This window comes from Neofelis nebulosa, chromosome 11, assembly GCF_028018385.1.
Source record: "Neofelis nebulosa isolate mNeoNeb1 chromosome 11, mNeoNeb1.pri, whole genome shotgun sequence".
NCBI classification, from domain to species: domain Eukaryota; kingdom Metazoa; phylum Chordata; class Mammalia; order Carnivora; family Felidae; genus Neofelis; species Neofelis nebulosa.
Genome location: NC_080792.1, coordinates 48,576,547 through 48,604,205, shown reverse-complemented (window position 1 = coordinate 48,604,205; position 27,659 = coordinate 48,576,547). Strand labels below are relative to the sequence as shown.

The 27,659-nt window shown below is 39.6% G+C and overlaps 1 protein-coding gene across 2 annotated transcripts; it reads left to right on the top strand.

Moving 5' to 3' along the window:
• The first annotated feature begins 127 nt into the window (after nt 1–127).
• On the top strand, nt 128–27,659 carry RIOK3 (RIO kinase 3). 2 transcript variants are annotated; one of them, XM_058692514.1, is made up of 14 exons: nt 128–451; nt 1,092–1,209; nt 8,032–8,147; nt 8,993–9,138; nt 9,233–9,340; nt 9,556–9,665; nt 11,493–11,636; nt 12,295–12,422; nt 20,036–20,233; nt 21,752–21,911; nt 23,324–23,404; nt 23,491–23,580; nt 24,918–25,025; nt 25,970–27,659. In XM_058692514.1, exons 2-14 carry the CDS (start codon nt 1,105–1,107, stop codon nt 26,075–26,077), a joined length of 1,602 nt encoding a protein of 533 aa, XP_058548497.1. In that variant the 5' UTR covers nt 128–451; nt 1,092–1,104; the 3' UTR covers nt 26,078–27,659. The 2 variants fall into 2 exon arrangements, with proteins under 2 accessions (XP_058548497.1, XP_058548498.1); XM_058692515.1 differs by lacking the exon at nt 1,092–1,209 and having other exon boundaries at nt 133–451.

Sequence of the window (27,659 nt, the reverse complement as noted above, 5' to 3'; positions counted from 1 at the left end):
GTGGGTACGAGAACAGGGCGCGGCCTGGCCAGAGGAACCACGCCCTACGCCAGCTCTGTCTTGCACGCGCGACCGTGACCACAAAACAGAGCCAGTGGCCAGGGCAGCCCGGGACAGGGGCAGCGGCCGGAAGTGCGGCCTGCCGGGGGCGGGGAAACGAGGCAAAACCTGGAGCCCCGGACGGGCGGCCTATCAGAAGCGACGGTCCCAGCGGAGAGGGCGGAAGAGAAGAAAGCCAGTTCCGGACGCGGCCGCGCCGCCATCTGTCACCTCAGCTCCGGCACCAGCAGCCCGTCACCCCATTCCTGCCGCCTGTCTCCTCGGCGGAGGCTGCTTCCCGGTCCTGCCACCTGTCTTCCCTGTTCTCGTCTCTGGCTTCTTTTCCAACATGGATCTGGTCGGAGTGGCATCGCCTGAGCCCGGGCCCGCAGCGGCCTGGGGACCCAGCAAGGTGAGTGGCGGTCGCGGCTGACGCACCTGCCTTGGTCACCCGGGCTGGCCCTCCCGGAATGCTCGGAGAGGGTGACAGGCACGGAGGCGGCTCCACGGGCGACTGGGGAAGTTCTGAGCGGGACCCCGGCGACCTCGGACGGTGGGGACGGGGGGCGGCGCTGCCAGGGTGGGATGGGGGAGGCTAGGAGGGTGGCCGGGTCTGCCAGTGGCCACTCTCGGCGGTTTGGTCTGTCTCCAGATCTGCACCTTGATTTGTGAACCTCGGTAGCAAATATTTGGCTGGGCTGACTTAGAAACTCTGACGTTTGAGGGAAAACAAGCACTATCTTGTTTGTCACGGGCCAAGTGAGTCAGCCCGAATACTGCACAGAAAGCCCGACCGAAGAAAGGCCATTTAGGCAGTTGTTTCCTTAGGTTGACAAATGCGGTTATTCCCTCTTAGTCAGTTTCTTGGTTTTGAAGTAGTAAATAAATGGTAAATCCAGGCGCACCTTCCTCCCTCAAACTAATACTCGCGTACACTGCATACTGTCAAAACGGTTATGAATTCTCATTATCTGTCTGGGTTTTAACGTTTAAGCTTTTTCCTGTAGTGGCTAACTATTACGTTTATTTCACGTTTGATTTCTGGTTTTCAGACTGCTCCTCTGCATGATAGTTTCATCAGAAGGAGGAAAAGACTCTTCTGCCGCTTTGTTGAGGATTTGCTTGAAAGCAAGAGTGCTTCAGTTGCGATGTTGTGTTCCTCAAATTAAGGTTGTGAAGGAATCCAACTTTTATAGCTTCTTAATTGTTTTTCACATGCTGTCACGGAATATTTGTTCCGTGTAGAGGGTCACTCGGTTTGTTAGATCTTTAGGCTAGGTCTTAACAGAGCAAGGGGAAATAATTCGCTATTCAGAAAAGTATGAAAGTTTAATTAAAGTTAATTTTATGAAAGTTCTGATACAACTGCAGGGAGAATTAAGAGAATCCACTGGCAGATGTGGTTACATCTACATGTTATTTTGTGTAATTTTTTCCTTCTAAGCCGTGTTTACAAGGCCAAGATCAGTAGACATAAAAAGACAAAATCAGTAGCCTAATACAAATAAATGTGTACTTTACATGTTAAATTCCTCCAGTTAAGCACCTAATGGCTGATAAAAATGCCAAATGAGACAAACTTTGATCAGAATACATAATGTCAGAACAAATTTCATTTAGAAAACTAATTCAGTAATAAAATGTTATCATATTTTCATTTAAGGATACATCATCAGAAATAGAAAGTTTCAGTGTCATCATTCAACAAAAAAAATAATCCGGGGGTTTATTGATGTTCTGCTGAGAAGACAGCATTTTCACAGGGTAAAAATTAGATGCTGCAGGTATTTCTTAATCCTCTCCTCCTCTAACTGCTTGGAAGACCTAAGTAATTACAGAAAGCTTAGTGGAGGAGGTAGAGATTTGAGGAAGGTCTTGAAAAATGGAAAAAATGTCAAAGGCCAGCAATTCCCAAAACTTTTTGGTTAGGACCAATTTACACTCTTAAAAATCATTGAGAACCCCAAAGAATTTTTGTTTATATTGGTTACATCTATTGATATTTGTTATATCAGAAATTAAAACAGACATACGAAAAGTTTTTATTAAGTGATATAAAAGTTGTTATGTGTTAATACAAACAGCATTTTTATATGTAACCTCTCCCTTCATTTTCCAAAACAAACAAACAAACAAACAAACAAACAAAAATTAGTAGTATAGTATTGTTTTGTATTTTTGCAAATCTCTTTAATATCTGACTTAATAGGAGACCTTTTTTCTTTTACTCTGTTGTGTATGCTTTAGTTGAAGCATATGAAGAAATTATGTTCTTACAGATGTGTAGATTGTAGCAGGTATAATCAAAGATGGCTAATGAGCACATAGATGTACTGAGAACAAACTGAATTAATCTCTAAAAATGCACATTTAGGGGCGCCTGGGTGGCTCAGTCAGTTAAGCATCCTCACTTCGGCTCAGGTCATGATCTTGTAGTTTATGAGTTCAAGCCCAGCACTGGGCTCTCTGCTGACAGCACAGAACCTGCTTCGGATCCTCTGTCTCTCTCTCTTTCTGCCCCAACCCTGCTTCTGTGCACTCTCTCGCACACTCTCTCACATGAAAATAAATATGCATTAAAAAAATCTTAAATAAAATAAAAATGCACATTTATATCCTAAACCTACTACCTTAGAAAATTTTGGAAAATGCAAGAATATACAAGTACACATTCCAGGAGCCATCAGAGTGATATTACCATATCTGATGTAGACTGGAAAACTCCACTCTACACTCTTTATTTGAGAGAGAGGGAGGGAGAGGGAGAGAAAAGAGAGGAAGAGGGGCAGAGGGCGAGAGAAGGGGGGGGGGGGAAGGAATCTCAAGCAGCCTCCACACTCAGCACAGAGCCAGACTCAGGGCTCCCATCTCACGACACTGGGACAGCGACCTGAGCTGAAATCGAGTCAGACATTCAACCGACTGAACCACTCAGGCCCCCCTCCACTCCATGCTTGAGAGGATAAGAGTGGAAAAGACAAAGAATGTCTTAGTACAAAATAATTTTAATCTTACAGACACCCTGAAAGAGTCTTGGGGACCCCTCCCCCTGGGTCTTGGGGGTGCCAGTTATAAAATGCCTAACTGGTATTATAGACAAAGAATTTTTAATGGATATTCCAAGAAGGGAGAATTGGCAAACTGTAGGTAAAAGTGAGGAAATGTGTAGCTCTGTTGGAAAGAGAACTGTGAAAAATTAATTCATGGGGCTCTTGAAAACTGTCAAGTTCATCAAAAACAAAGTCTGAGAAACTCCCAGCCAAAGAGTCATGCTGACTAGATGTTATATGGTGTGCTGGCTTGATTAACGATTCTGAAATAGAAGGACGTTACAGAAAAACTAAGAAAATCTGAATAAAGTATGCACTTCAGTTAATAATAATCAAGTATATAAATATTGGTCTATTAATTATGGCAATATACAATACCAATACAGGGGAAGCTGGGTATGGGATATTTGGGAACTCTATGCCATCTTTGCAATTTTTCTGTAAATCTAAAAGTACTCTAACATTAAAAGTTAAAAAAAAGAATTAATGTTGTATAAACTCAGATGATGTTTTCCATAGACCCTTGTCTTTAGAAGTAAAATTACCACTTAAATGTTCTATCTAGATTGTATCTCTTAGTTGCATGGGCAAAAAAGAGACCTTCCTATGGGTTATGATTCTCTTGGCTTGCTTCAAGTTGAGAATTGGATTTTTGTTATTACGTGCCTCCTTCATGTTTGCTGTTTTTTATTTACTTGATTCTTCCTCACAGTTGTCTGCAGGATGAGCAGCTAGGGGTGCATCTTTGTGAGCTAGAAGGAAATGGGGATAATTTCCTTCTAATCTGCAGCCATCCTGGTGTTGAAGAATGTGGTAGTTATAAAGAACTCCACAGAGCAGTGGTGGGTTTCCTAGAGGAGAGGAAAACCGGTCTAGTCTCAGGGGCCTTCAGCAAACAGGAAAGAAAGAATCAGAGAGCTGGTTAAGGCCTTGATACATGTCATGTTTAGAGCAGAATGACTAACTATAACTAGGAAAGGTTGTGTGGGGTTTCTCATCAGATCTTGATGCTGTGGGGAGTTTATGTTGACGAAGGGAATAATGGGAAAGGACATTGGATAGTGACGGTGCAGCAAGATTATGGAGGGCTTTTTCTCTCTATCTCCTTAAATTTATTATTATTATTATTATTATTATTTAATTTTACAAAGTTCCTCTATTCACAGAGGGTGTTTGATTTATCGAGGAGTCGCAAGATGATGACAGAGGATTCCTCTCTATACACCCTGTGGTGCCCATGCATAGGAGGAGTCCCCGGTAAATTATCAGAGGCTCCCTTGAGATGATGAACCTCTTGTGCCTATGGAGGACTGCCCCCTGTCTGGCAGCTGTCCCTCACACAGCCCAAAAATTTTTATGGAGGCCTTTTGACTGCTAGTTTGAGGAATTTGGATTTGAGGAATTTGGGCAACCTTTGTGAAGCCCTATTTACCTTTACCCATGGAAGTTGCCCTGGTGTGGGTCAGCCCAGCTGAGCTGGTCAGTAGAGGTACAAGGAAGGGGAGTACAGCTCGAGAGTACAAGGCTTCAAGGAGCAAGATCAGTAGGAGTGGGCAATTAGGATATCTTGGTGCTCTGTGGTCTCTCTCTGTTTCTTTTTCTGGTTCAGTATCTTTTGGGTGTAAGTCAGTCTCTGCCTCAAAATAAAGTCACCCCCTGTCGGTATTGCCTCTTCTGAGAAATTGTCAGATAATACGTTGTTTAACATCTTATAAAATTAATTGACTGCCGACAAACAGCTAGAAGCACCAGAAGTGGCTAGCCAGAGGGGCCGATTTCAAGATGGAGAAAGGGATGTTAGAATAGTAGAGGTGTAGAAAGGTATCACACCTCTACAGCCTGGGGACAGCCTGGCAGTTCTGTGAAATATTTCCAGTGGGGTTTTTTTGGCACATGTTATTCAGTGAATACCTAAGTGTCTCTTTATGTCTGAAGCTCTATGCTGGGCTCTGAGAATGAGAAGACCCTGCCCTTCAAGGGGCTCATGTTGTATTGTGGCTGATACATTAATACAGTCATTGGTCCTGACCTACAGTGTGTGCACAGTGGTACGGGAACACAAAGGCAAGGATCTGGTTTTGTCTGATGAAATTGAGAGAGCCTTATGGAGTTGGTGACAAATAGAGAAGGAGGAAAATATACCGAGAGGAGCATGTGTGTAGGTATGGAGGGGTGAAAGTATGCCATAATTAGCATATGCTTATTGTTATTAGAGCATAGGGTAGGTAAGAGTTGAGACTGGAAAGATAAAGTAGGTGAAATTGTGAAGAGCATTCCTCGTTGAGGAATTTGGATTTCCTACTGCAGGCAGTACAGAGGTTTGCTTCTCACATTCCAACACAGGGTGATTAGGGAAGCAGTATAGCAAAATACTGAGGGCGGCTTCTTAAGTTCAAAAGCTGCCTTAGTTCAAATCTCAGCACTTCCATCTGCAGTGTTATTTGGGGTTAAAAAAAAACCTTTCTGTGTCTCAGTTTCTAAATCTATAAAATGGGGGTGATGTTGTAATTATGCAGTTGCTGTGTCTCGAATAATCTATGTAAGTTATGTATATTAGGCAAATGATTCACATACAGTGAATATTCTAATGTTGTCTGTGATTCTGCTGTTAGTCATTGCAAAATGTGGTTGACAGATCTGAGTTAGAGGATACAATCATTTACCTTTTGGAACCTGGACTTTGAAACTGATCATACCAGGCATTTCTAGGTTAGGGGGCAGCATTATGTATTCTACCTAGTGGATTCAGAAGGAAGTCAGCAGAAGTCATGTGGCAAAGAGAGCTGTATTCTCCAGATTATAGAAAACTTCAAGATTCCAGACCTCAAAATCCTCACCAGGAGAGTGCTCAATTGCTGATAAGATCTGAGTGACTAAAAGTCACACCAGACCTTGAGGAAGCCTCCTTTATTCTGTCCACATCTGGCTTTATGTAAGGCTGGAATAATTCTGCAGTAGGCTAGTATAGGTATGTGCTGGGAGCCTGCTGCATCTCATTAATCTCAGGATAAGACTTGATAAAACTTGATTCTGATTCACCTAGGCAAAAATAGGTATCTATCACCTGTTAGAGCTTTACCCTAACAACCTGAACCAATTCCTGAATCTCAATGTTAAGGAACCTGAACAAGGCTCATAGGCCAGGTGGAGGACCTAAACTTGATTTGAAAGTGTTGTGGCTAGGGGCACCTGGGTGGCACAGTCGGTTAAGCGTCCGACTTCAACCAGGTCACGATCTCGCGGTCCGTGAGTTCGAGCCCCGCGTCAGGCTCTGGGCTGATGGCTCGGAGCCTGGAGCCTGTTTCCGATTCTGTGTCTCCCTCTCTCTCTGCCCCTCCCCCGTTCATGCTCTGTCTCTCTCTGTCCCAAAAATAAATAAAAAACGTTGAAAAAAAAAAAAGTGTTGTGGCTAAAACAGATACCCATCATATGCTATATTCTAATTTAGACACTTGGCAGTAGTTAAGGGGTAAGTTTGGACTTTATCCTAAAGGCAGTGGGAAACATTAGAACAATCAAGAGCTGTAAGTAAGTAAACTCAACTAATCAAATCTGCATTTTAGAAAAGCCATTGTGCTGTGGTATGGAAAATGGAAACAAGCAGGACTAGAAGCAGAAAGATTAGTTAGGACTGTCTTAGAGTAGCCTGGTGATGGGTGGGTGATGCCTTGGAATAGAATCTCAGAAGGAACACAGAGAAAGCTGGGCCAGTTCAAGAAAGATTTAGACATGTTATTCAATATTAGTGGTTCAATCACTAGATTATCAAATGTGATCATCTGCCGCTAAGCAAAGCTTATCTTCTCAAAAATTAGGAATTGTAAGATAAAGTTATGGTTTGTATTTCAAGAGGGCTGAGATAGTGATGTCATTGAGAAAGGCCAACTTGCTGATTGTCCAAGAAGAGTTTCACAGGATATTGCTTTGTTGCAGTGGTATTGTTTCAAGACTGCTTCTCAGTTTTTATAGTTCAGAAATGTAGTTTTTATTCTTTGTCATTGTTAGTTTTGTTTTAACATATCCCCAGATGTCTTGTGAGGGGCTGACACACACTTTTGACATGTAGAAGACTTACCCCTTAAATTAGAATGAGGTATAACTTCTAAGTGGGCTTTGAATAGTGCTAGTTGGTATAGTCTGTTCCTAAAAGAGAATCTACAGGGGTGTCTGGCTTGCTCAGTCGGTAAAGCATGAGATTCTTGGTCTTGGGGTTGTGGGTTTAAGCCCACCTTAGGTGTAGAGATTACTTAAAAATAAAATCTTTAAAAAAAAAAAAAAGAGAGGAAATCTACATGGGAAGCCAGATTAAAAGCAGAAGATTATTTGATGAGCATGGAATCAGAACAAGGATGGTTATATGAACTCATTAGGTAGTGGGGTGATGCTATCATAGCCTGGTATTCTCCTCAACTAAAAAAACACACCTACCAAAAAAAAAAAAAAAAAAGGGACACACCTACTAAACAGGTTAGAAAGTGCTTTTGGCAAATGTAGTTTACATTTATCCTTGATTAGGTTTGAGAAGGGAGATCTTTTTACTTTTAAGATAATTTTCTTTTCTTTTCTTTCTTTCTTTTTTTCTTTCTTTCTTTCCTTCTTTCTTTCTTTCTTTCTTTCTTTCTTTCAAGAGGGAGGGAGAGGGAGAGCAGGGTAGGGGCAGAGAAAGAGGGGGGAGAGAGAACCCCAAGTAGGCTCCACGCCATCAGCTCAGAACCCCATGTGGGGCTCGATCCCACGAACCATGAGATCATGACCTGAGCCGAGATCAAGAGTCAGACACTTAACTGAGCCACCCAGGTGCCCCAAGATGATTTCTATAAGTAGGTAATTCTTTATTTTGGATTGATTTTAACTAGTTTAATTCTCAAAAGATAGCCTTATTTTCAAGTTTGGAAGGTACTTTTCATTACTATGAATTAACCCCTTCTTTTTCTTTAAATAGTGTCCATGGGCTACCCCTCAAAACACAATATCTTGTTCTTTGGCTGATGTAATGAGTGAACAGCTGGCTAAAGAATTGCAGTTAGAAGAAGAAGCTGCCGCTTTTCCTGAAGTTGCGTAAGTAAAATTTACAAAGAATCTATTTTCTCTAGCAGCTTATTCTAAAGGTTTGAGGATTTGATTAGTCATTGTCATGGCCAGTGATTAAGAAATAACATTTTGAGGGGCGCCTGGGTGGCGCAGTCGGTTAAGCGTCCGACTTCAGCCAGGTCACGATCTCGCGGTCCGTGAGTTCGAGCCCCGCGTCAGGCTCTGGGCTGATGGCTCGGAGCCTGGAGCCTGTTTCCGATTCTGTGTCTCCCTCTCTCTCTGCCCCTCCCCCGTTCATGCTCTGTCTCTCTCTGTCCCAAAAATAAATTAAAAAAAAAAAAAAAATGTTGAAAAAAAAAAGAAATAACATTTTGAAAAGCAGCGCAGTAGAAAGAGCACCATACTGGGAGTTCTCCGATATTTGGGTTTTGGTTCTGATTCTATAATTAGTTGTCAGTGCTGTCTTGGGCAAATCCCTGTTTCTCTGGGTTTTAGTTATTACAATAGTTGAATCACATGATCTCCAAATTAGCAAATACTGAAGTAGGATACAGTTTTGATCAAATGTTTATAGTTTATCTTTTCATATATGCTTTCTCTCCAGAACACAGAACAAATGAATTTTGAGTGTCAGTTTGGATTTTATTATAGTCCATTTAGCTTTCCCTTGTAGCTCTCTTAATCCTAGTTGGTGCTTTCACAAGTGCCTGCCATTGGTCAGAGGGCAGCTGGACAGAAGGTGAATGATTTGGGCAAGTTTTTCCCATTGCTTCTTCAGTACAGTTTGTAACAGTGAAAAGATACTCTCATAATCCATTGCATCTGTTTACACAAGCACATTATATTAGTTTCTCTTGCCTTATTTTGAATAGTGTTGCTGAAGGACCATTTATTACTGGAGAAAACACTGACACTTCCAGCGACCTAATGCTGGCCCAGATGCTACAGATGGAATTTGACAGAGAATATGATGCACAGCTTAGGCGTGAAGAAAAAAAATTCAATGGAGATAGCAAAGGTACTGTGACCTTATTAAGACATCTCCATTGTGTGGCAAGAAATGCTTGTAATGTGCTCCTAAATACATCTTCAACTGTTTTTGCCTTTTTAAGTTTCCATTTCCTTTGAAAATTATCGAAAAGTGCATCCTTATGAAGACAGTGATAGCTCTGAGGATGAGGTGGACTGGCAAGACACTCGTGATGATCCCTACATACCAGGTATTGATGCTTTTATTTCCTGAGGAGTGGGGGGGGTGGGTATAGGACAGGGACAGAGGAAGACTAAGATTTCCAGTGGATCCTTATATTTTACATTTCTCTTTGAATCTCATTTGTAACTTATTAGATTCAAATATCTTTTCAGACAATATTGAATGTAGCAATGTAGTCTTTGCTATTTTTACATAAACTTGGCTTGTCTTAATCGCCTTTAGCAAAACCAGTTCCTACTCCCAAAAAGGGTTTTATTGGAAAAGGAAAAGACATCACCACCAAACACGATGAAGTGGTATGTGGGAGAAAGAATACAGCCAGAATGGAAAATGTAAGTTACAGGAAGTATTCTCTGTCAATCAAGAGTTTTATTGGTATAAGTTTAAAAAAACATGGGATTCTAAATAAGTACAATATCTTAAATTTCTAAAAATATCCTTCATAAGGATGGATGTAAAGATGTTTTAGATAATAATATAGCAGTACCATGAAAACTCAGACATAATGAGAATGGATCTGAGAATAAAATTCTACAACAATATTAAGAAAACTGGTTTGAGGGGTGCCTGGGTGGCTCAGTCGGTTGAGCGTCCGACTTCAGCTCAGGTCACGATCTCGCGGTTTGTGAGTTCGAGCCCCACGTCAGGCTCTGGGCTGATGGCTCGGAGCGTGGAGCCTGCTTCCGATTCTGTGTCTCCCTCTCTCTCTGCCCCTCCCCCATTCATGCTCTGTCTCTCTCTGTCTCAAAAATAAATAAACATTAAAAAAAAAATTAAAAAAAAAAAAAAAGAAAACTGGTTTGATTTGTATTGATTCTAAATTTAAGAAATAGTTATTATGAAAGTAGTGTATTTATTTTTTAGCATATTATTTTCCGTAAAATAGCACCCCCCCCCCCCCCCCCAAGAAACAGAGAACAGTGTTGATTGGGGGATAGGAATGGGAGAGAGAAATACTTTCTATCATACTTTTTTATACTTTTTGAATTTTTTTACTTTGTGCCTAAACTACCTCTGCAAAATCAGAAATAAAATGTAATTTAAAAAATAGAAAAAAGAAGAAAAATTAGCATACTTTCTCTTATAAATATTGTGGTTAATAGAAAACATTTAGACTTTAGAACACAAATACTTGTTAAGTAATCTTTATTTATTTATTTAAATTTTTCTTTTAATTTTTTTTTCTACACCCGAAGTTGGGCTCGAACTCACAACCCCAAGAACAAGAGTAACACGCTGCACTGACTGAGCCAGCCAGGCACCCTGTAAACTGATTATTAAATTTTAGAAATAGGCCAGACCTGACTCTAGAACAACCCTCCCCAGTAGAATTTTATTTGATAATAGAAATATTCTATATCCATGTTAACTAATAGTAACCACATTTGACAGTTGAGCACTTGAAATTTGGGTGATGCAGCTGAAGAGCTGAATTTCTAATTTAATTTTAATTTATTTAACTTAAAACAATTTTTTTTAACGTTTATTCATTTTTGAGAGACAGAGAGAGAGCATGCGCGGGGAAGGTGCATAGAGAGGGAGACACAGAATCTGAAGCAGGCTTTAGGCTCTGAGCTGTCAGCACAGAGCTCAACGCGGGGCTCGAACTCACGAACTGCGAGACTGTGATCGGAGCTGAAGTGGGACGCTCAACCGACTGAGCCACCCAGGCGCCCCTAATTTATTTAACTTTAAATTTCTACATGTGGCTAGTGGCTACCATATTGGACAGTGGCAGCTCTAGAACATAATTGTCATGGTGTGGGCGGAGCTAGCTGTATACTAACCCACTTCTCAAAAATAATTCATTATAAGATTGTATTTCTTTGGTAAGATTTGGTGTAGCCTTCAAAATATAATGTGTCTTTTGTCTAATGTAAAAGCAAGGTGCAAAGCATATGCAGAAATGCCTTAGTTTTTAGATGTGATTCAGTATTTTCTGTGCTTTTCTTAAAAAGCCTTGCTCTCCTTTCTGTTGTGTTTTTTAGTGAGGTGTTTTTTTTGTTTTTTTTTCTGTGATACCTATGGGTTCTGCCTTTGTAGGCTAATCACCTATTGAGTAAGAAACCTGTTACAAGTAAAGACTGGTACTGTAGTTTTTTTGTTATTACCATCCCTGGTTTAAAGTATTCAGATGCTAATTTTCTTCTTTTTGGCAGTTTGCACCTGGGTTTCAGGTAGGAGATGGAATTGGAATGGATTTAAAACTATCAAACCATGTTTTCAATGCTTTAAAACAACATGCCTACTCAGAAGAACGTCGGAGTGCCCGCCTGCATGAGAAAAAGGAGCATTCTACTGCAGTAAGTGTTCTTACATGTTTTTCTTTGATGGGAAGTTCATATTAGAAAACTTCATATTTGGGGAAGAAACAAAACTTCCATGTTTGATATTTTTTCCATGCGATTGACTTTTCAAATCAGAGTTATAAATAAAACCCGAGTAGCTTTGCTGCTTGACTTTTCAGACTTGATGTAGCAGTTACTAATCACTTACTCAAAACTAACATTTTAGTGGTCATAATTAATTTGAATATGAATGTTTTAAGATTGAAAAAATTGGTTTCTGTTATACTGTGACATTTATAATAACTTAATCTCTAATGTTTTATGTTAGTGAAGATAGTATCTAGTATCTTGAGAATAAAGTGGTTTGTAAAACTTAACAAAAACAATAGTAACTACACTAGCAGCTATTTAAATTTTAAAGATAAAACAAGATTTTGACTAACCTAGTGTCTGATTTTTAGTAGTTCTTTTAGATATTCACTGTCAGAGGCACTGAGTTGTTACAGAGGTAAATTGTATTTTGACAGCACAGTTTTAGGAGCCTGTTATATATACATCTAGGTAAATTATAAAGGTAAAAAGTATATGTTTTGAATGTTGGATACTAGAAATGGCTCAGAAAATGTTTTGTTATTACCAGTCATTTTCATTTATAGCGCTTTATCTTTTGCAGGAAAAAGCAGTTGATCCTAAGACACGTTTACTTATGTATAAAATGGTCAACTCTGGAATGTTGGAGACAATCACTGGCTGTATTAGTACAGGAAAGGAATCTGTTGTCTTTCATGCATATGGCGGGAGGTAAATGAGCAAAATGCAGTACCATCATGTCAATAAAATCTTAGCCCATTCTTCCCTATATTAATGGATTTATACAAAATCAGTGCTACATGGCAAGCAGGGTAATGTAGAAAGCCTGTAGACAATATAAGGAGTGTACAAGGAAAAACGCAATCATCTTCATCTCACCATCCAGAAATAACCATTAACCAATTTGTATAGACTTCTTTAGTCTTTTTTCTATGTATATATATTTTCTACATTATTGTTATCATACTATCCCATACAGGCTGCTGTGAGTGACAGAGCAAAGTTTGCACTTGGGTTTGTCTCAAAACCCATGGTCTTTTTACTACGGGGCCCTTTCATACCAGCTTGAGTGGGATATGCTTAGATCAGTTACTGATTCTTGCCTTTGTAACTCTGATCCTTTAAGAAATACCAACTTTAAATAATGTTTGTATCAGGGCACCTGGATGGCTCATTCAGTTAAGCGACCACCTTCGGCTCAGGTCATAATCTCGTGGTTCGTGGGTTTGGGCCCCACATCGGGCTCTCTGCCGACAGCTCAGAGCCTGGAGCCTGCTTCTGATTCTGTGTCTCCCTCTCTGTCTGCCCCTCCCCTGCTCGTGCTCTGTCTCTGTCTCTCAGAAATAAATAAATGGTAAAAAGAAAAAAAAAGTGCTTGCATCATTTAAGGAAACGTCTTGTAAAGATCTTACACTATTTAGATCTTACCCACTTCACTTTTGTTACAAGGGCTTAGATGAGTCAAGAATAACATGAAGAAGGAAGATACTTTTTAAAGTGGAGCCTGTTTAGAGATTGTGCTTAAGCCAGGAATGTAAAATCATCTGGTCACTTACCATTGAAGTCAACCAACAAGGTTCACTACACGTCAGCTATTCCTTTACCTTAATAATATTTACAAACAAAAACATTAAAATAGATTACAGAATTCTAACTCTTTTTAGGTTCAGAATGTATTTACTGTGTACTTAAGGGGATTCAAATGATTATTGGTCAAGTCCTTGCCTTTGCTTTTCTTAAGTATTTAATCTTCCTTTCTAGATGAGACATACATGTGTAATCACATATTGAATTATACTGTTAAGTTTAAAAATGAAAAGGATAAAAATGAATATTAGGGTAAAATAGCTCAACATTTTCAAGCCATGCGATCTGGAGCAGATTACTAAACTTTGTTTAAAAACTGACCCTTACCCGGGCATGGTTAAGCGTCCAACTCTGGATTTCAGCTCAGGTCATGGTCTCATGGTTCGTGGGTTTGAGGCTTGCATTGGGCTCCACTCTGGCAGTGTGGAGCCTGCTTGGGATTCTCTCTCTTTCTCTCTCTCTCGCTCTCTCTCTGTCCCTACCAGCTCTCTCTCAAAGTAAATAAATAACTTAAAACAAAAAAAACCTGGCCCTTACCTCATAGGATTTTTGTGGTGATAAATGAGATCATAAATTTGACAATGTCTGGTATAAATCTTTAAAAAAAAATTTTTTTTAATGTTTATTTACTTTTGAGAGAGAGAGAGAAACAGAGCATGAGTAGGGGAGGGGCAGAGAGAGGGAGACAGAATCCAAAGCAGGGTCCAGGCTCTGAGCTGTCAGCACAGAGCCTGATGTGGGGCTCGAACTCACAGACTGTGAGATCATGACCTGAGCCGAAGTAGGATGCTTAACTGACTGTGCCACCCAGGGGCCCCTGATAATATTAATCTTAATAAATAACTTATTTCTTCCTTTAAACTTCGTTGCCCTCTTCCCAAATTTTATTTAAGGTTTGCCTAAGACCAAATATAAATTAATGACACAAATTAAAATGGGAGATTACTCATGGTAGAAATTAAAACTACAGAAAGGGCTAAAATGAAAAGTAGCCTTCATCTTACCAACTCTCCTTACCCAGATCTTTTCTTCAAAGATAACCACTATGTTTTAACAGTTTTTAGTTTAGTCTTCCAGGAATTTTTATGCATGTATCCCTTAATTTGTTTATACAAAAGAGATTATATTCTCTATTCAAGATCTTGGTTTTTCAGTTAATATATCTTAGATCTTTCTAAGCTCATACCATCCCATTTTTATAGCAGTACATTACAGTGTGTTAATGGGCTTATAGCATAGCCAAGAAGAGAACATTATAGCAATAACTGTTACGGTTGATAAAAGAATTATGTAATAGAGTACACAGGTAGGACTATCTTTGTACATCTACCTTGGTGTGCTTTTGCAAATATATACATTTTTTTTTAATTGTTTTTTTCAACGTTTTTTTATTTATTTTTGGGACAGAGAGAGACATAGCATGAACGGGGGAGGGGCAGAGAGAGAGGGAGACACAGAATCGGAAACAGGCTCCAGGCTCCGAGCCATCAGCCCAGAGCCTGACGCGGGGCTCGAACTCACGGACCGCGAGATCGTGACCTGGCTAAAGTCGGACGCTTAACCGACTGCGCCACCCAGGCGCCCTGCAAATATATACATTTTTTAAAGTTTATTTATTTTGAGAGAGTACGAGTTGGGGAGGAACAGAGAGAGAGGGAGAGAGAGAATCCCAAGCAGGCTCCATGCTGTCAGTGCAAAGCCTGATGCAGGACTTGTTCTCATGAACTGTGAGATCATGTCCTGAGCCGAAATCAAGAGTTGGACGCTTAAAGAACTGAGCCACCCAGGCGCCCCTCTTAAGCTGAATTCTAGTTCCGAAATTGCTGGGGCAAAGACTGTATGCACTCTTTTTCCTTTTTGTTAAATAGTGGAATGCCTCATTGAATGGAGAATACCAGCTGGCTATTGTAGCAAGCAGCATATCTTTTATTTATTAAAAATTAAAAAAAAATTTTTTTTCTTGTTATGTCACACCAAAGGCCAGAAATCCTGAATTTGTGTTTATAGTTTCATTTTACTGGCAGGACAAATGTGATTTCCCCTATGAGTCAGTCAAATCAAATAAGTTGTACATTCTATAAACGTCAGTGGGTATTGACAGATTGCCCTGTGAGAAGGTCAGTTAACTTGTGCAGCAGTATGAATCTGTTTCCCTCATCCTCATTAATGCTTAGTAATATCAAACGTAATTTTTTGTCAGTGTAGAAGATGAAAAGTATTATTTTGATATTTTGGTGTGCATTTGTCTATAATTAAGGTTGTACATTTTTGGAAGCGCTTTTATACCCATTTGTATTCCTTTTTATTGTCAACTGCTTTGTTTATCCTTTATCTATTTTCCATTATACCCAATGATAACGAATGATCTCTCTTTCTTTCTGGTAGAATTGGTATTGTAATCTGTACTTGCGCATTTTTAAGTTAGCGAAACTAGAGAGCATTTGGTTTTCTACAACTGAGAGTAAATACTTTTTAAAAAAAAATTTTTTTTTTTAACGTTTATTTATTTTTGAGACAGAGAGAGAGCATGAATGGGGGAGGGTCAGAGAGAGAGGGAGACACAGAATCTGAAACAGGCTTCAGGCTCTGAGCAGTCAGCACAGAGCCTGACGCGGGGCTCAACTCACGGACCGCGAGATCATGACCTGAGCCAAAGTCGGATGCTCAACCGACTGAGCCACCCAGGCGCCCCATTTTTTTTTTTTTTTTTTTTTTAACGTTTATTTATTTTTGAGACAGAGTAAATACTTTTTTTAATATTTATTTTTGAGAGAGGGAGAGAGCAAAAGAGAGAGTGGGGTTGGGGGTGGCAGAGAGGGAGAGAGAGAATCCCAAGCAGGCTCCACGCTGTTAGCACAGAGCCTTATGTGTTTACTTACTTAACCTTGAGATCATGACCTAAGCTGAAACCAAGAGTTGGATGCTTAACTCACTGAGCCACCTAGGTGCCCTGAGAGTAAATGCTTCTAAAGTTTTTAGTTTTCTGTGCTATGTAACAAATTACCACAGACTAGCAGCTTAAAACAACACTCATTTATTATCTCCTAGTTTCTGTTGATTGGAAGTTCCAGCGAGCGAGGCTTAGCTGGGCTTTCTGCTCAGGGTCTCTCAGGGCTACTCTGGGTGGCAGCTGGGGCTGCATTCCCTTCTGGGGCTCAGGTCCTCTTCCCTTGGCACAGTTCAGTTTATTGCCGCTGTAGCACTTAGGTCTCTGTTGTTGGCTGTCAGGTAGGTAGGGGCTGCTCTCAACTTCTAGAGGTCGCTGCAGGTCCTGGTCATACCTCCCTTTCATGCAGCACAAGTGAGACTTCATACAGGATAGGAATAGTGAACAGAACAGTATCATTGCCATTCGCATTCAGGGAAGAGGTCATGATGAAGTTAGATCTCAACCTGGATTGTAAACAGTAGCCAAAACCCCATAAAAATCCAACAACAACCTGGTGTTGAGTGCAAAAAGCTAATTGCTTAATATTTACAGTATACCATCTGTTAAACTTTTAAAGTTATACAGAAAATAATATACATGGATTTTTAAACATAGATGCTTGTGTATGTGAGTATTTATATATTTTTTAGAAAGAGTAGGAAGATACTGTTCATGATGGTGATTGCCTCTGGAGAGGAATAAAGAAATAAGGAATAAAACTACCTAGTGTGGTAAACAAAGGGAACTTCAGCTTTATCTGCAATATTTAATTATTTTAAACGAATAAAAGGGCTGGAAATGGGAGGCTTCAAGTTTAGGCAATGAGGAGATTGACAATGAGAATAGAAAATGTATGTTTAGAGGTAATAGGGTCTAAAACCACGTAAGCAAACCGGAAATTGGTAAGGAGGACCTTAAAAGCTAGACAGAGGGATGTGTAATTTACTAAGAAACAAGGAAGTTTATGAATCTTATAAGTTAGAATCTTAGATACCTTCTGAATAGGGAATCTCCTCAATGGTATTTTTTTTAAATTTTTTTTAAACGTTTATTTATTATTGAGAGACAGAGAGACACAGAGCGTGAGCAGGGGAGGGGTAGAGAGAGGGGGAGACACAGAATCTGAAGCAGGCTCCAGGTTCTGAGCTGTCAGCACAGAGCTGGACACAGGGCTTGAACTCACAAACTGTGAGATCATGACCTGAGCCGAAGTCAGTTGCCCAACCAATGAGCCACCCAGGCGCCCCTCAGTGGTATTTTTGGTAGGGTCTCATCTACCTTATAGTTAAACTGTTGCAGTGACAGGGAGCTTATCTCAAAATCTAGAGGTGTTTATAACACCTTTAAACTGGGAATTTCTTTCTGGTATAGAATCTCTAATCTGTCTCCTGAAAACTAAATCATCCATTCCCAAATATTTGTGCAGCTAACATGTGTTAGGTACTCTTCCAGGTAGTGGGGATATAGCCATGAATGGTATGAGGAAGATCTGTGAACTGATAGGATGTACTTCCTCCCCACCCCGATCCCCTACCAAGACAGTAATAAATCAACAAAAAAACATCAGATATGTGTTATGGTAGGTAAATATGGTGACATCATAGCAACTGGTTGACTTCTTTTTATTAGTAGAACAGGAAGACTTATCTGATAGAGTGACATTTAAACTATGATTTGAGGGGCGCCTGGGTGGCTCAGTTGGTTAAGTGTCCAACTTCAGCTCAGGTCATGATCTCACGGTTCATGAGTTCGAGCCCCATTGTCGGGCTTTGTGGTGACAGCTCGGAGCCTGGAGCCTGCTTCGGATTCTGTGTCTCCTCTCTCTTTGCCCCTCCCCCACTTGTGCTGTCTGTCTGTCTGTCTCTCTCTCTCTCTGTCTCTCTCTCTCTCTCTGTCTCTCTCTTTCAAAAATAAACATTAAAAACAGTTTTTTTAAGCTAAAATTTGAATGGCATCTAGGATGCAGTATAGAGATCAGGTGGAAGAACATTCTGGACTAGAGAACAGCTAGTGCTAATGGCTTAAGACAGGCACAAACTTGGTATCTCTGAGAGCCTATAAGAAAGCCAGCATGCTGGGAGCACAGTTGTGAAGGGGAGAGAGGAAGCTGGAGAAGTAAACAGCTTAGATCAGGTAGGACCCTCTCATCCAGGGTAAGGAGCCTCCTCTTTAAGTACAGTGGGAACCAAAGCTATGATTTGATTTTTGTTTTGAAAAATTACTCAGACTGTAGTGTGGAAAATAAATGATAAGAGGGTAAGAGAAGAAGCAGTAAGGTCCCTTAAATTATTGTAGTTTGAATGAAAGAGAACAGTGGTTTTGGACTGAGGAGGTGTAGTGAAAAGGAAGAATAGGAGGCCATAGGGATGTGCTTCGAAGGTAAGAGTCAACAGTGTGTGCTGTTGGATTAGATGGGTGTGAGAGGGTACATTCTTGGCTAGAGCAGCTGGGTGGTGCCATTTACTGAGATGAGAGTGTGAAGAAAGGCAAGTTTAGGGTGCAGTTAACAAGAATTTTGTTTTGAACTTGTTAAGTTTGAGATGCCTGCTAGACATCCGAGTGATTCAAGTAGGGGTCAGGTAAATGGGCCTGAAGTTCTGGAGAGAGTCAGGATAGGGGTAGAAATGTAGGAGTTACCTGTGATAGATAATATTTAAAGCCATGGGGCTAAATGAAATTCTCCAGGTAGAGAAGGCAGAAGGAGAAGCAGTTGGAGAGCTCTGATCTTCTGAGGTTAACTGGCAGAAGAGGAATCAGCTGGGAAAATATAGTATAGAAGGAAGAGGTTGGGAGTTTGAGTTAGAGTTTATCCTCTGGAGATACAGTTCCTTTCTTTTCCAGATTAACATCCCTTCACATATTTAAAGGTAAATATTGTCTCTCTCTCTGTCCTCCTTTTTGTTTACACTGCCACCACCAGTGTTTCAAGTCTTCACTGGCTTACTGCTGAGAGGCATTACATTAGCGTCCTAAGTAGGTTCCACACCTCTGGACTCTTCTGCCCCCTTCCATCTTGACATTATCGTTGACTTGATCTTCATGAAGTGTGTGAAGCCCTTGATGATTCCTCCCACCTGTGGAAATACATCCAGGCTTCTCGCCCAGGCAGGCAGGGTGCACACATCTGCCTCCATCTTGTCCCTTAACTCTGACTTCTTTCGTTTACTCTTTCCGGCCAAGTCTTAACTATAGTGTTTGTTATTCCTCAGACATGTCCTATGGTTTCCAACTCTGCTTGTGATAATACTGTGACAGTGCTTGTTCATATCCTACCCATCTGTTTAGTTGCCACCTAATATCCTGCAGCCTTGCCTGGCCTTCCCAATCCAAAGCGACCTGTCCTGTTCGTGTACTTCTTGTATTGTCTCACGCCCCTCCTTGCATATTCATAGGGCAAGGACCCCTTTGCTTACCTTTTTATCTGCTAGAAGTGAAAGAGACATTTTAAAAAGCTGTTCTGTTTTGTTGCTTTTATTGAATTTTGCCTATAAACCATCCCAGGTAGACTGTAGCCTATTTTAAAGCATCTATGTTTTTGTTGTTCCTTAAGTTTGATTCCATTGTCATTAAGAAAGGTTATTTTATTATGGGTTATTGACAATTGGTTGGCAATTTATTTGAAAGTGTTTTATTTAAGAAATCAAATCCTAATTATTAAGACCCCAAACTTGAAAGCTTAAAAAAACACCAAGGTTTGACATTCTTAGATGAGGTAGATCTACTTTTGTATCATAGATTTTTTATTTTGAAATTGTTTTACTTCTGAGCTGGCAACTTACACTGACCTTATTTTTTTTTTTCCACTTAGCATGGAAGATGAAAAGGAAGATAGTAAAGTTATACCTACAGAATGTGCCATCAAGGTATTTAAAACAACCCTTAATGAGTTTAAGAATCGTGACAAATATATTAAAGATGATTTCAGGTTTAAAGATCGCTTCAGTAAACTAAATCCACGTAAGATCATCCGCATGTGGGCAGAAAAAGAAATGCACAATCTCACAAGGTAAAGAAAATCACTGTGCTAGAAGTTATCTAGGGTAATTACCTTTCTGTATTAGGTTTACCAGCCAGGCAAAAAAAAAGTCATGCTTGCTTTTAAATTTATTTGTAGAAATTATGGAAGGCCTTGAAATTCTAGGGTTTTGTTTTGTTTTGTTTTTTAATATTTATTCATTTTTTGAGAGACAGTGCAAGTAGGGGAGGAGCAGAGAGGGAGACACAGAATCGGAAGCAGGCTCCAGGCTCCGAGCTGTTAGCACAGAGCCCAGTGCAGGGCTTGAACTCACAAACCGTGAGATTATGACCTGAGCTGAAGTTGGACGTTCAACCAACTGAGCCATCCAGGCGCCCCGAAATTCTAGTGTTTAATGAGGCTTTCTGTAAGAAAATATTACCCTGTATATAACCTGAATTCATACTTTTTTAAAAGGTTTATTTATTTATTTATTTTGAGAGGGAGAGAGCATGAGCAGGGGAGCGGGGGAGAGAGAGAATCCCAAGCAGGCTCCACACTGTCAGCTCAGAGCCCGATGTGGGGCTTAAACTCAAGAACCATGAGATCATGACCTGAGCTGAAACCAGGAGTCAGATGCTTAACCAACTGAGCCATCCAGGCATGCCCCAGATTCATACTTCTGGGATGAATAAGCTGTTTTCTTTTTTCTTTCCTCAGTAAAGTTTGAGGGAAACAAAGTCATTTTCTGCCTAAGACATTTTGTCATATGTCTATATGCTGTCTTTTTTCAACTTCCAATTAAGCTTATTATAAATAATAATTGTTTCAGAAAATGTTTATTACATCTAATGTTTGTTAATTTGGTTGGGGCAGAGTCTGACCAAATTGCATTTTGTTTTAATTTATTAGACTTGTTCCTCAGTTCCCTAAGCAATTAAAGAGTTAGTTTTGTCAACCAACTAACATAGTAATAATCTTTCTCATTAATAAAACTTTTCATATCTTAATCTATTAAGAGCTTAATTTTAGTTTTTTCTAGAGATGTTTACTCTCAACTGTAATTATTCATATTTATTAGTAGCAGAATTCTTCTACTTAGTGTGACGTCTAAATAGGATAATTTCTTCAGAGGTGTTGCCGCCCACCAGTCTCTTTTCTACACTTCTGAGATCTCATCCCTGCCATTCTTAAAATTCTTCAACAGCCCCTATAGCCTTTAGTGTTCAAAGGCCTTTTCTGATGTGAGGCCACACTGTCTTAATCTAGCTAATTCCTGTTCACCCATTTCTTACACTAAGCCATCCTGATGCCACGTGCTCCTATAGCTCCTACCCACACCTCTGCCAGTGCATGTGCCACACAGCATTGTCTCCTCACCTGTCTGTGCCTTCTAGCAGTCCATGTGCCCTGTAAGGGCAGAGGCTTTGTTTTACTATCTCTGCACCTCCCACCCCCTGAGTAGAACATGGTACCAGCTCATTGCAGGCCCTTGTTAGATATTTGTTGAATAAGTGAGATATTCTCTCCTCCTAATTTTTACATCCTGAATTATTTCTTTCTGTGTAGAATGCAGAGAGCTGGAATTCCCTGTCCAACAGTTGTACTACTCAAGAAACACATTTTAGTTATGTCTTTTATTGGCCATGATCAAGTTCCAGCCCCTAAATTAAAAGAAGTAAAGCTCAGTAGTGAAGAAATGAAAGAAGCCTACTACCAAACTCTTCATGTAAGTTGTGCTTTTCACAGCATTTACATGCCACCTTTTAAAAATATTTTGCTTAAACCTTAAAAATTTCCTAAAATAATACTATTTTAAGGTGATGTAACAAGGACAGACTGAAGTTTGTAAAGGAATATTAACATTGGAGAGTTGTCTTTATATCAATATGCTGCTGTCTTGAGTCACTTTAGAAAAATCGTACACCTAAGGAGTCCACAAACGCTCATTGGTTAGCATTAGTGACATGGAAGCATGAAGCTGTTATTCACAAAACAGTATATTAAATAGAAGTTGACGTTTCCACATTTAGCAGATGCCATGCCTCGTTAGTTTGTATGTCTTCTTGAATGTCCTAGCTCTTAACAGCTAAGAAAATGCCTGTTGTTGGGAAGTGGGTGGGGAGCAGGTTTGGCCTCATTTTAAGAATGCTGGGGACGACTGAAGACGGGAGGAAGTGGCTTCTTGAGAGTGTGCAGGTCTTAGAGTTGGAAGGCACATGTCAGGAATCTTGAAGCCATTTATTCTTCAGGACAGCAACTGAATTCATCTGATGTCCTTCCAGCTTAGGAAAATGTTACTAATACTGTTGTCATTCCTCTGTAGTTTTTTTTTTTTCCCTCGAGTAAGCTCTACACCCCAATGTGGAGCTTGACCTCACAACCCTGAGATCAAGAGTCACATGCTCGGCCAAATGAACCAGTCAGTCTCCTCAATAGAGAAGCTTCTATGCGTTTTATGTGGTCTCTGCACGAAGCATTACATCCTACAGTAGCTGATGTAAATATGAAAGTGTTAACCAAATAATTTTTTAAGACAGAGCTAGGGAGATGATCCAACTTTCTCTGCTTCCAATAGGAAAATACTGAAAGGAAAATCACGTTCATTTTTCTGGATTCTGTGGGCTGGGGAAGAGATGAAGGAATGATGTACTTTCCTATTTGATTCTAGCAAGGCTGAGAAATAAAACATTAATGTTTATTTCTACTGTCAAAAATCAGTTAACGAGTATGTAATGCCACTTAATTTGTAAGAATATCTCTTCCCTAATGTGTCTGGCGGGAAGTACTTTCTACTTTCTATAAAAAGGTGAAAAAAATTTTCACCCACTTTTATAAAGGGAAGTGGCTTTTAGATCTTCTGGTTAGTGACCATAACATGGCTGCTTTCTTAGCCCGTGGGACTCCTGGTCTGCCCCTTGATCTCCTGACCTTGTTGTTGTCACATAGACAAGGAAATAGAGTGTCTTACTCATTCCCTCCATTGTCTTAGAGTTCCCCCACCCAGTCTTAGACTGTACAAAGTAAAGAGGAAATAGTTTTGCTTTTTCGAGAAATTATTGGTTGGCATAGACATTTTAATTGCATAGGTAACTTAGAATTACTGCTCACACCCTAAATGTGTGCCTTGCCTCTTCACAGTTGATGCAGCAGTTATATAATGAATGTACCCTTGTACATGCCGACCTCAGTGAGTATAACATGCTGTGGCATGCTGGGAAGGTGAGTACATTTTGTTACTGCCCATACTAAATATCTTGATGTAAATTATTGAATGTGTCCTGAACACATGCTCTACGTGTAAATAGGTCTGGTTGATTGACGTCAGTCAGTCGGTGGAACCAACTCATCCTCATGGCCTGGAGTTCTTGTTCCGTGACTGTAGGAATGTCTCACAGGTAAGCGTGTAAACTAATATTTCTTTATAGGAGGTAACAGTTTCAAATATTTTTCTCCTAAGATAAGTCCAATGGTCATATTCTTAGAAATTGAAGGAAGGGTTTGGTTACCGACTGCTTTCAGGATAAGGATACAAAGATCAATCTGTCAGATTTCATTTTCAACAACAATTTGATTGCGTGTCTCACATTTGGGCTATTGAATTAAATTTGCAAGGGAGTAAGTTTTTATTTTGACTGCAGATATTTAAGCAGTCAAGTAGACCTTTAATACATGCACAGTGCTTTAAGTGAAGCTGGTATTAGTAAGCCTACATGCTGACTGCCAGTGTTATTACCATTAAAAAGAGAGTAGTCATCTTAGTGGCACTGTCTGATCACTATGAGGTAAACAGATTAACGAAGGTAAAACTCAGTAATCACACATTTGGGTCACGTTTATTTGCTGTTTCTAAAGGAAACTAATTGTTAGCTGCAGATTCAGATAAGAATGGTGTTTCTAAATGATAGAATAACTTCATATTGGAAATAATTTCTGAACCTACTTGAAGATTTTAATTCACGGATGGGATTTAGTGAATATTTTGAGTCTACACATTCAAAGCAATGCCACCCAATTTTATATATACTGCTCGTTTATAGCTATGGAAGGTGCATTGTGACAAACTAAATCCAGAAGGCAGCCTGCATGTGTACCAGAGGACAAAAAGCAAGTAGAACCTGAACAGCGTAGTTAAACTTGAAATAGGGAAATCTGTGGTTTGAAAACTATGGAAGGGGGGCACCTGGGTGGCTTAGTGGGTTAAACATCCAATTCTTGATTCCGGCTCAAGTCGTGATCTCGCGGTTTGTGAGTTTGAGCCCCATGTCGGGCTCTGCGCTGACAGCAAAGAGCCTGCTTATGATTCTCTGTCTCCCTCTCTCTGTGCCCTTCCCCTGGTTGCGTGTGCCCTCTCTCTCTCCCTCTCACTCTTTTTCTCTCTCTCAAATAAACTTTAAAAAAATTATGGAAGGGACGCCTGGATGGCTAAGTCAGTTAAGCATCCGACTTCAACTCAGGTCATGATCTCATGGTTTGTGAATTCGGCACACATCGGGCTCTGTGCTGACAGCTTGGAGCCTGGAGCCTGCTACGGATTCTGTGTCTCCCTCTGTCTCTGCCCTTGCCCTGCTTGTGCTCTCTCTCTCTCTCTCTCAAAAATTAATAAACATTAAAAAAAATTTTTTTTAATTATGGAAAGAATTCATTGGCATCTTACAAGTACACTCTTCCCTGTGTTTTGTTTCCAAGGGAGCCTTGCTATAACATCTCCTACTGATTTATATTTCTTTACTAGTTTTTCCAGAAAGGAGGAGTAAAAGAAGCCCTTGGTGAACGAGAACTCTTTAATGCTGTTTCAGGCTTAAACATCTCAGCAGATAATGAAGCTGATTTCTTAGCTGAGGTAAATGGTGTGCGGCTATTATTCACCTTGCTAATAAAGCATGGGATGGAGTAGATAGCTGAAACCGAGAGCTCATTTTATTCTTCTGTTTTCTCAAAAGCGAAATTAGAGATTTTTCTTTCCTTGAGATGTTTTGGTCCTTTCTGGGCTTAAAACCTAGGATAGACTTAGAGCAAAACACTTCTTCAAGGAGTTCACAGTTTAATTAAGATGGACAAGTAAGATCGTTTCCAGTATACCTCTATGCCTCTAGTCACGAATGAGGAGGTGGGCTGGTGGACACTCTGGGTGATACAGAAAACAGTAACACATCGTCCCGCCCTTAACTGAATATAGAAAGTTAGCAGTGGTCGCCCTTAGAAATACCCAGTAATTACAGTATGGATCTATAGAAGCATAAAAACAAAAAACCTGCCTCCGGAGAAGTTCTCTTAAAATTGAACAGAAATTAAAAAGTGAAATAGCTAATTATTCCCGACAGTATACCAATGCAGAGAATGATTATGGAGTCTGTTGCAGAACTCCTTAGGTATTTGAATTTGGCCAAGCTGTGCTGGAACATAAGGGCAGAGGAGAAGTAACAGGAAGATGGTATAGCTGACATCTAGCACAGTACAGTTGCTCGGTAAGTAGGACTTATACTGTTGCTGAACCAACATTAGAATTTCCTTTTTCTTGTTTCCCGAAAGCTTTATAGAGTACACAGTAACACACAGGATCCTAGTTACTAGCTTGATAAAGATACTAAGTATTAATTCAAGCAATATAATCAGATAAAAAAACATACATGTACGCGTCATGCTGTAGTATGTGTCACATACTGTAATTCCAATTCAAGGCCAGTGTCATTAGGAAAGACCTAGTAAGAGAAAACTGCGGGTTCAATCTGAAGTGTGGTTTCTGTGAAGTAACATTTTGACAAATGGATTCAATGTATTTTGTAGATAGAAGCTTTGGAGAAAATGAATGAAGATCATGTTCAGAAGAATGGAAGGAAAGCTGCTTCATTTTTGAAAGATGATGGAGGTCCACCAGTCCCGTATGATGAATAGCACCAACACCCACTGCTTTCCATTGTTTACACAGTGGTGACTGTCAGCTGCCAATGGCAAATGAAGTTATGGGTGACTTGAAATACCAAAACATGAGGAGTGTACAATGGTGCTTCTGTGCTTTTTTTCCCCCTTGTAACCCATATGCCAGATGTGTGGAATTTGTAGCTCAGCATTGGGAGAATAAAATGTCACTACCTCTCGTCTTATGAACAGGATAATATAATTCTTTAACAGCTACAGCTTATCTAGCTGAAACCAACCTGATTTTATAGGAATCGTGGCATAAAATGTTTTGATGAGAATTTTTAAAACTTAGGTAACATTTCCAAACATGGGAGGAAAGGACAGTCTCTCCTTACAAGGGAGACTTTTATTACAACGTACTTGCTTTTTTCACCTCCCCATTTTGTGTTCTATCTTTCCTCAAATATTTTATTGGCCTAAAACTAGCCCTTCTCAATTCTTTTTCCAGCTTGTGACCGTGATTCTAAAGGAAAATTTCTTCTCTTTAGTGGGTGATAGAAATGGAAATTTGGTTGTAAAATGACTGACAGAAATAGAAGTTTATTGTTACATCAGGAATATGAACTGAATTTTTCTTTTCCATATTCCTATCCAAGACAAGGCATCACAGGTCTCTGAAAGAGAGAAATATGTCAGAACTTCTTAACTATTCGGAGTTTTTAAGTTTAACTTTAAATTTTTCTACGTTTAGGTGAAGTGGTTAGGGTAGAATTCATGGTGCAACTGCTCTGTGTTTATAATGAAAATGTTAATTATCCGGAACGATGGGATATAATAATTAACCATGTTTTACATATTTTAATGAAATCAGTGAAACAAAGTTCAATTTACATTTCATTCAGACTGTCTACTGATTGATTTTGAAATAGAGCAAACTGATTAGAAATATTAAATAGTCACATGATGAAGAGTATATATAAAATAATGTGTGCACCAAATTAACCAAGCAATTTGAACTGGCCTCACTCAATAATTTTTAGTACTGGCTGGACGTCACTTCTTATATAAATCAAACACTATAGTTGAGAAGTACATTGGTTTTGTTAGGATTGAAGTTCATTAACTACAGTGTAATCATTCCTCCTGTTACTGAAGTCAAGTTAGTTGACTTCAAAGACCCAAACTTTTTGCTACTGAAAACCCAAACTTTCTGTCTGGTACTGGAAAGTAAAAATCTAAACATCATTCACACTTGAAAGCTTCTTTAACATTATTTTAAGATGCCAAATATGTTCTTTCTAGAAAAATATTTATTTTTGTTTCTGTTACATAGCTTTTAACTGCATTTCAGAGAAGTGTGATTTTGGATAGACTCATTACATTTCTGAAATGTTTACTACTCTGAAACAAAGATTTAGATGAGTGGTGATTATTGGCTTTACAGAAATTTCAGAGAACTAATTTTAAAAACCATGAACCATTTAAAGAATTTTTTGTTTTGTTTTCTGACATACTCTGTTTGGCAAAGAGCAGCAAACCATTGCTGTGTGGCATTCTTGGAGTGTGCTGTGAACATGCTTTTTAAGATATTAAATATGAAGAGAGCATTTTAGAA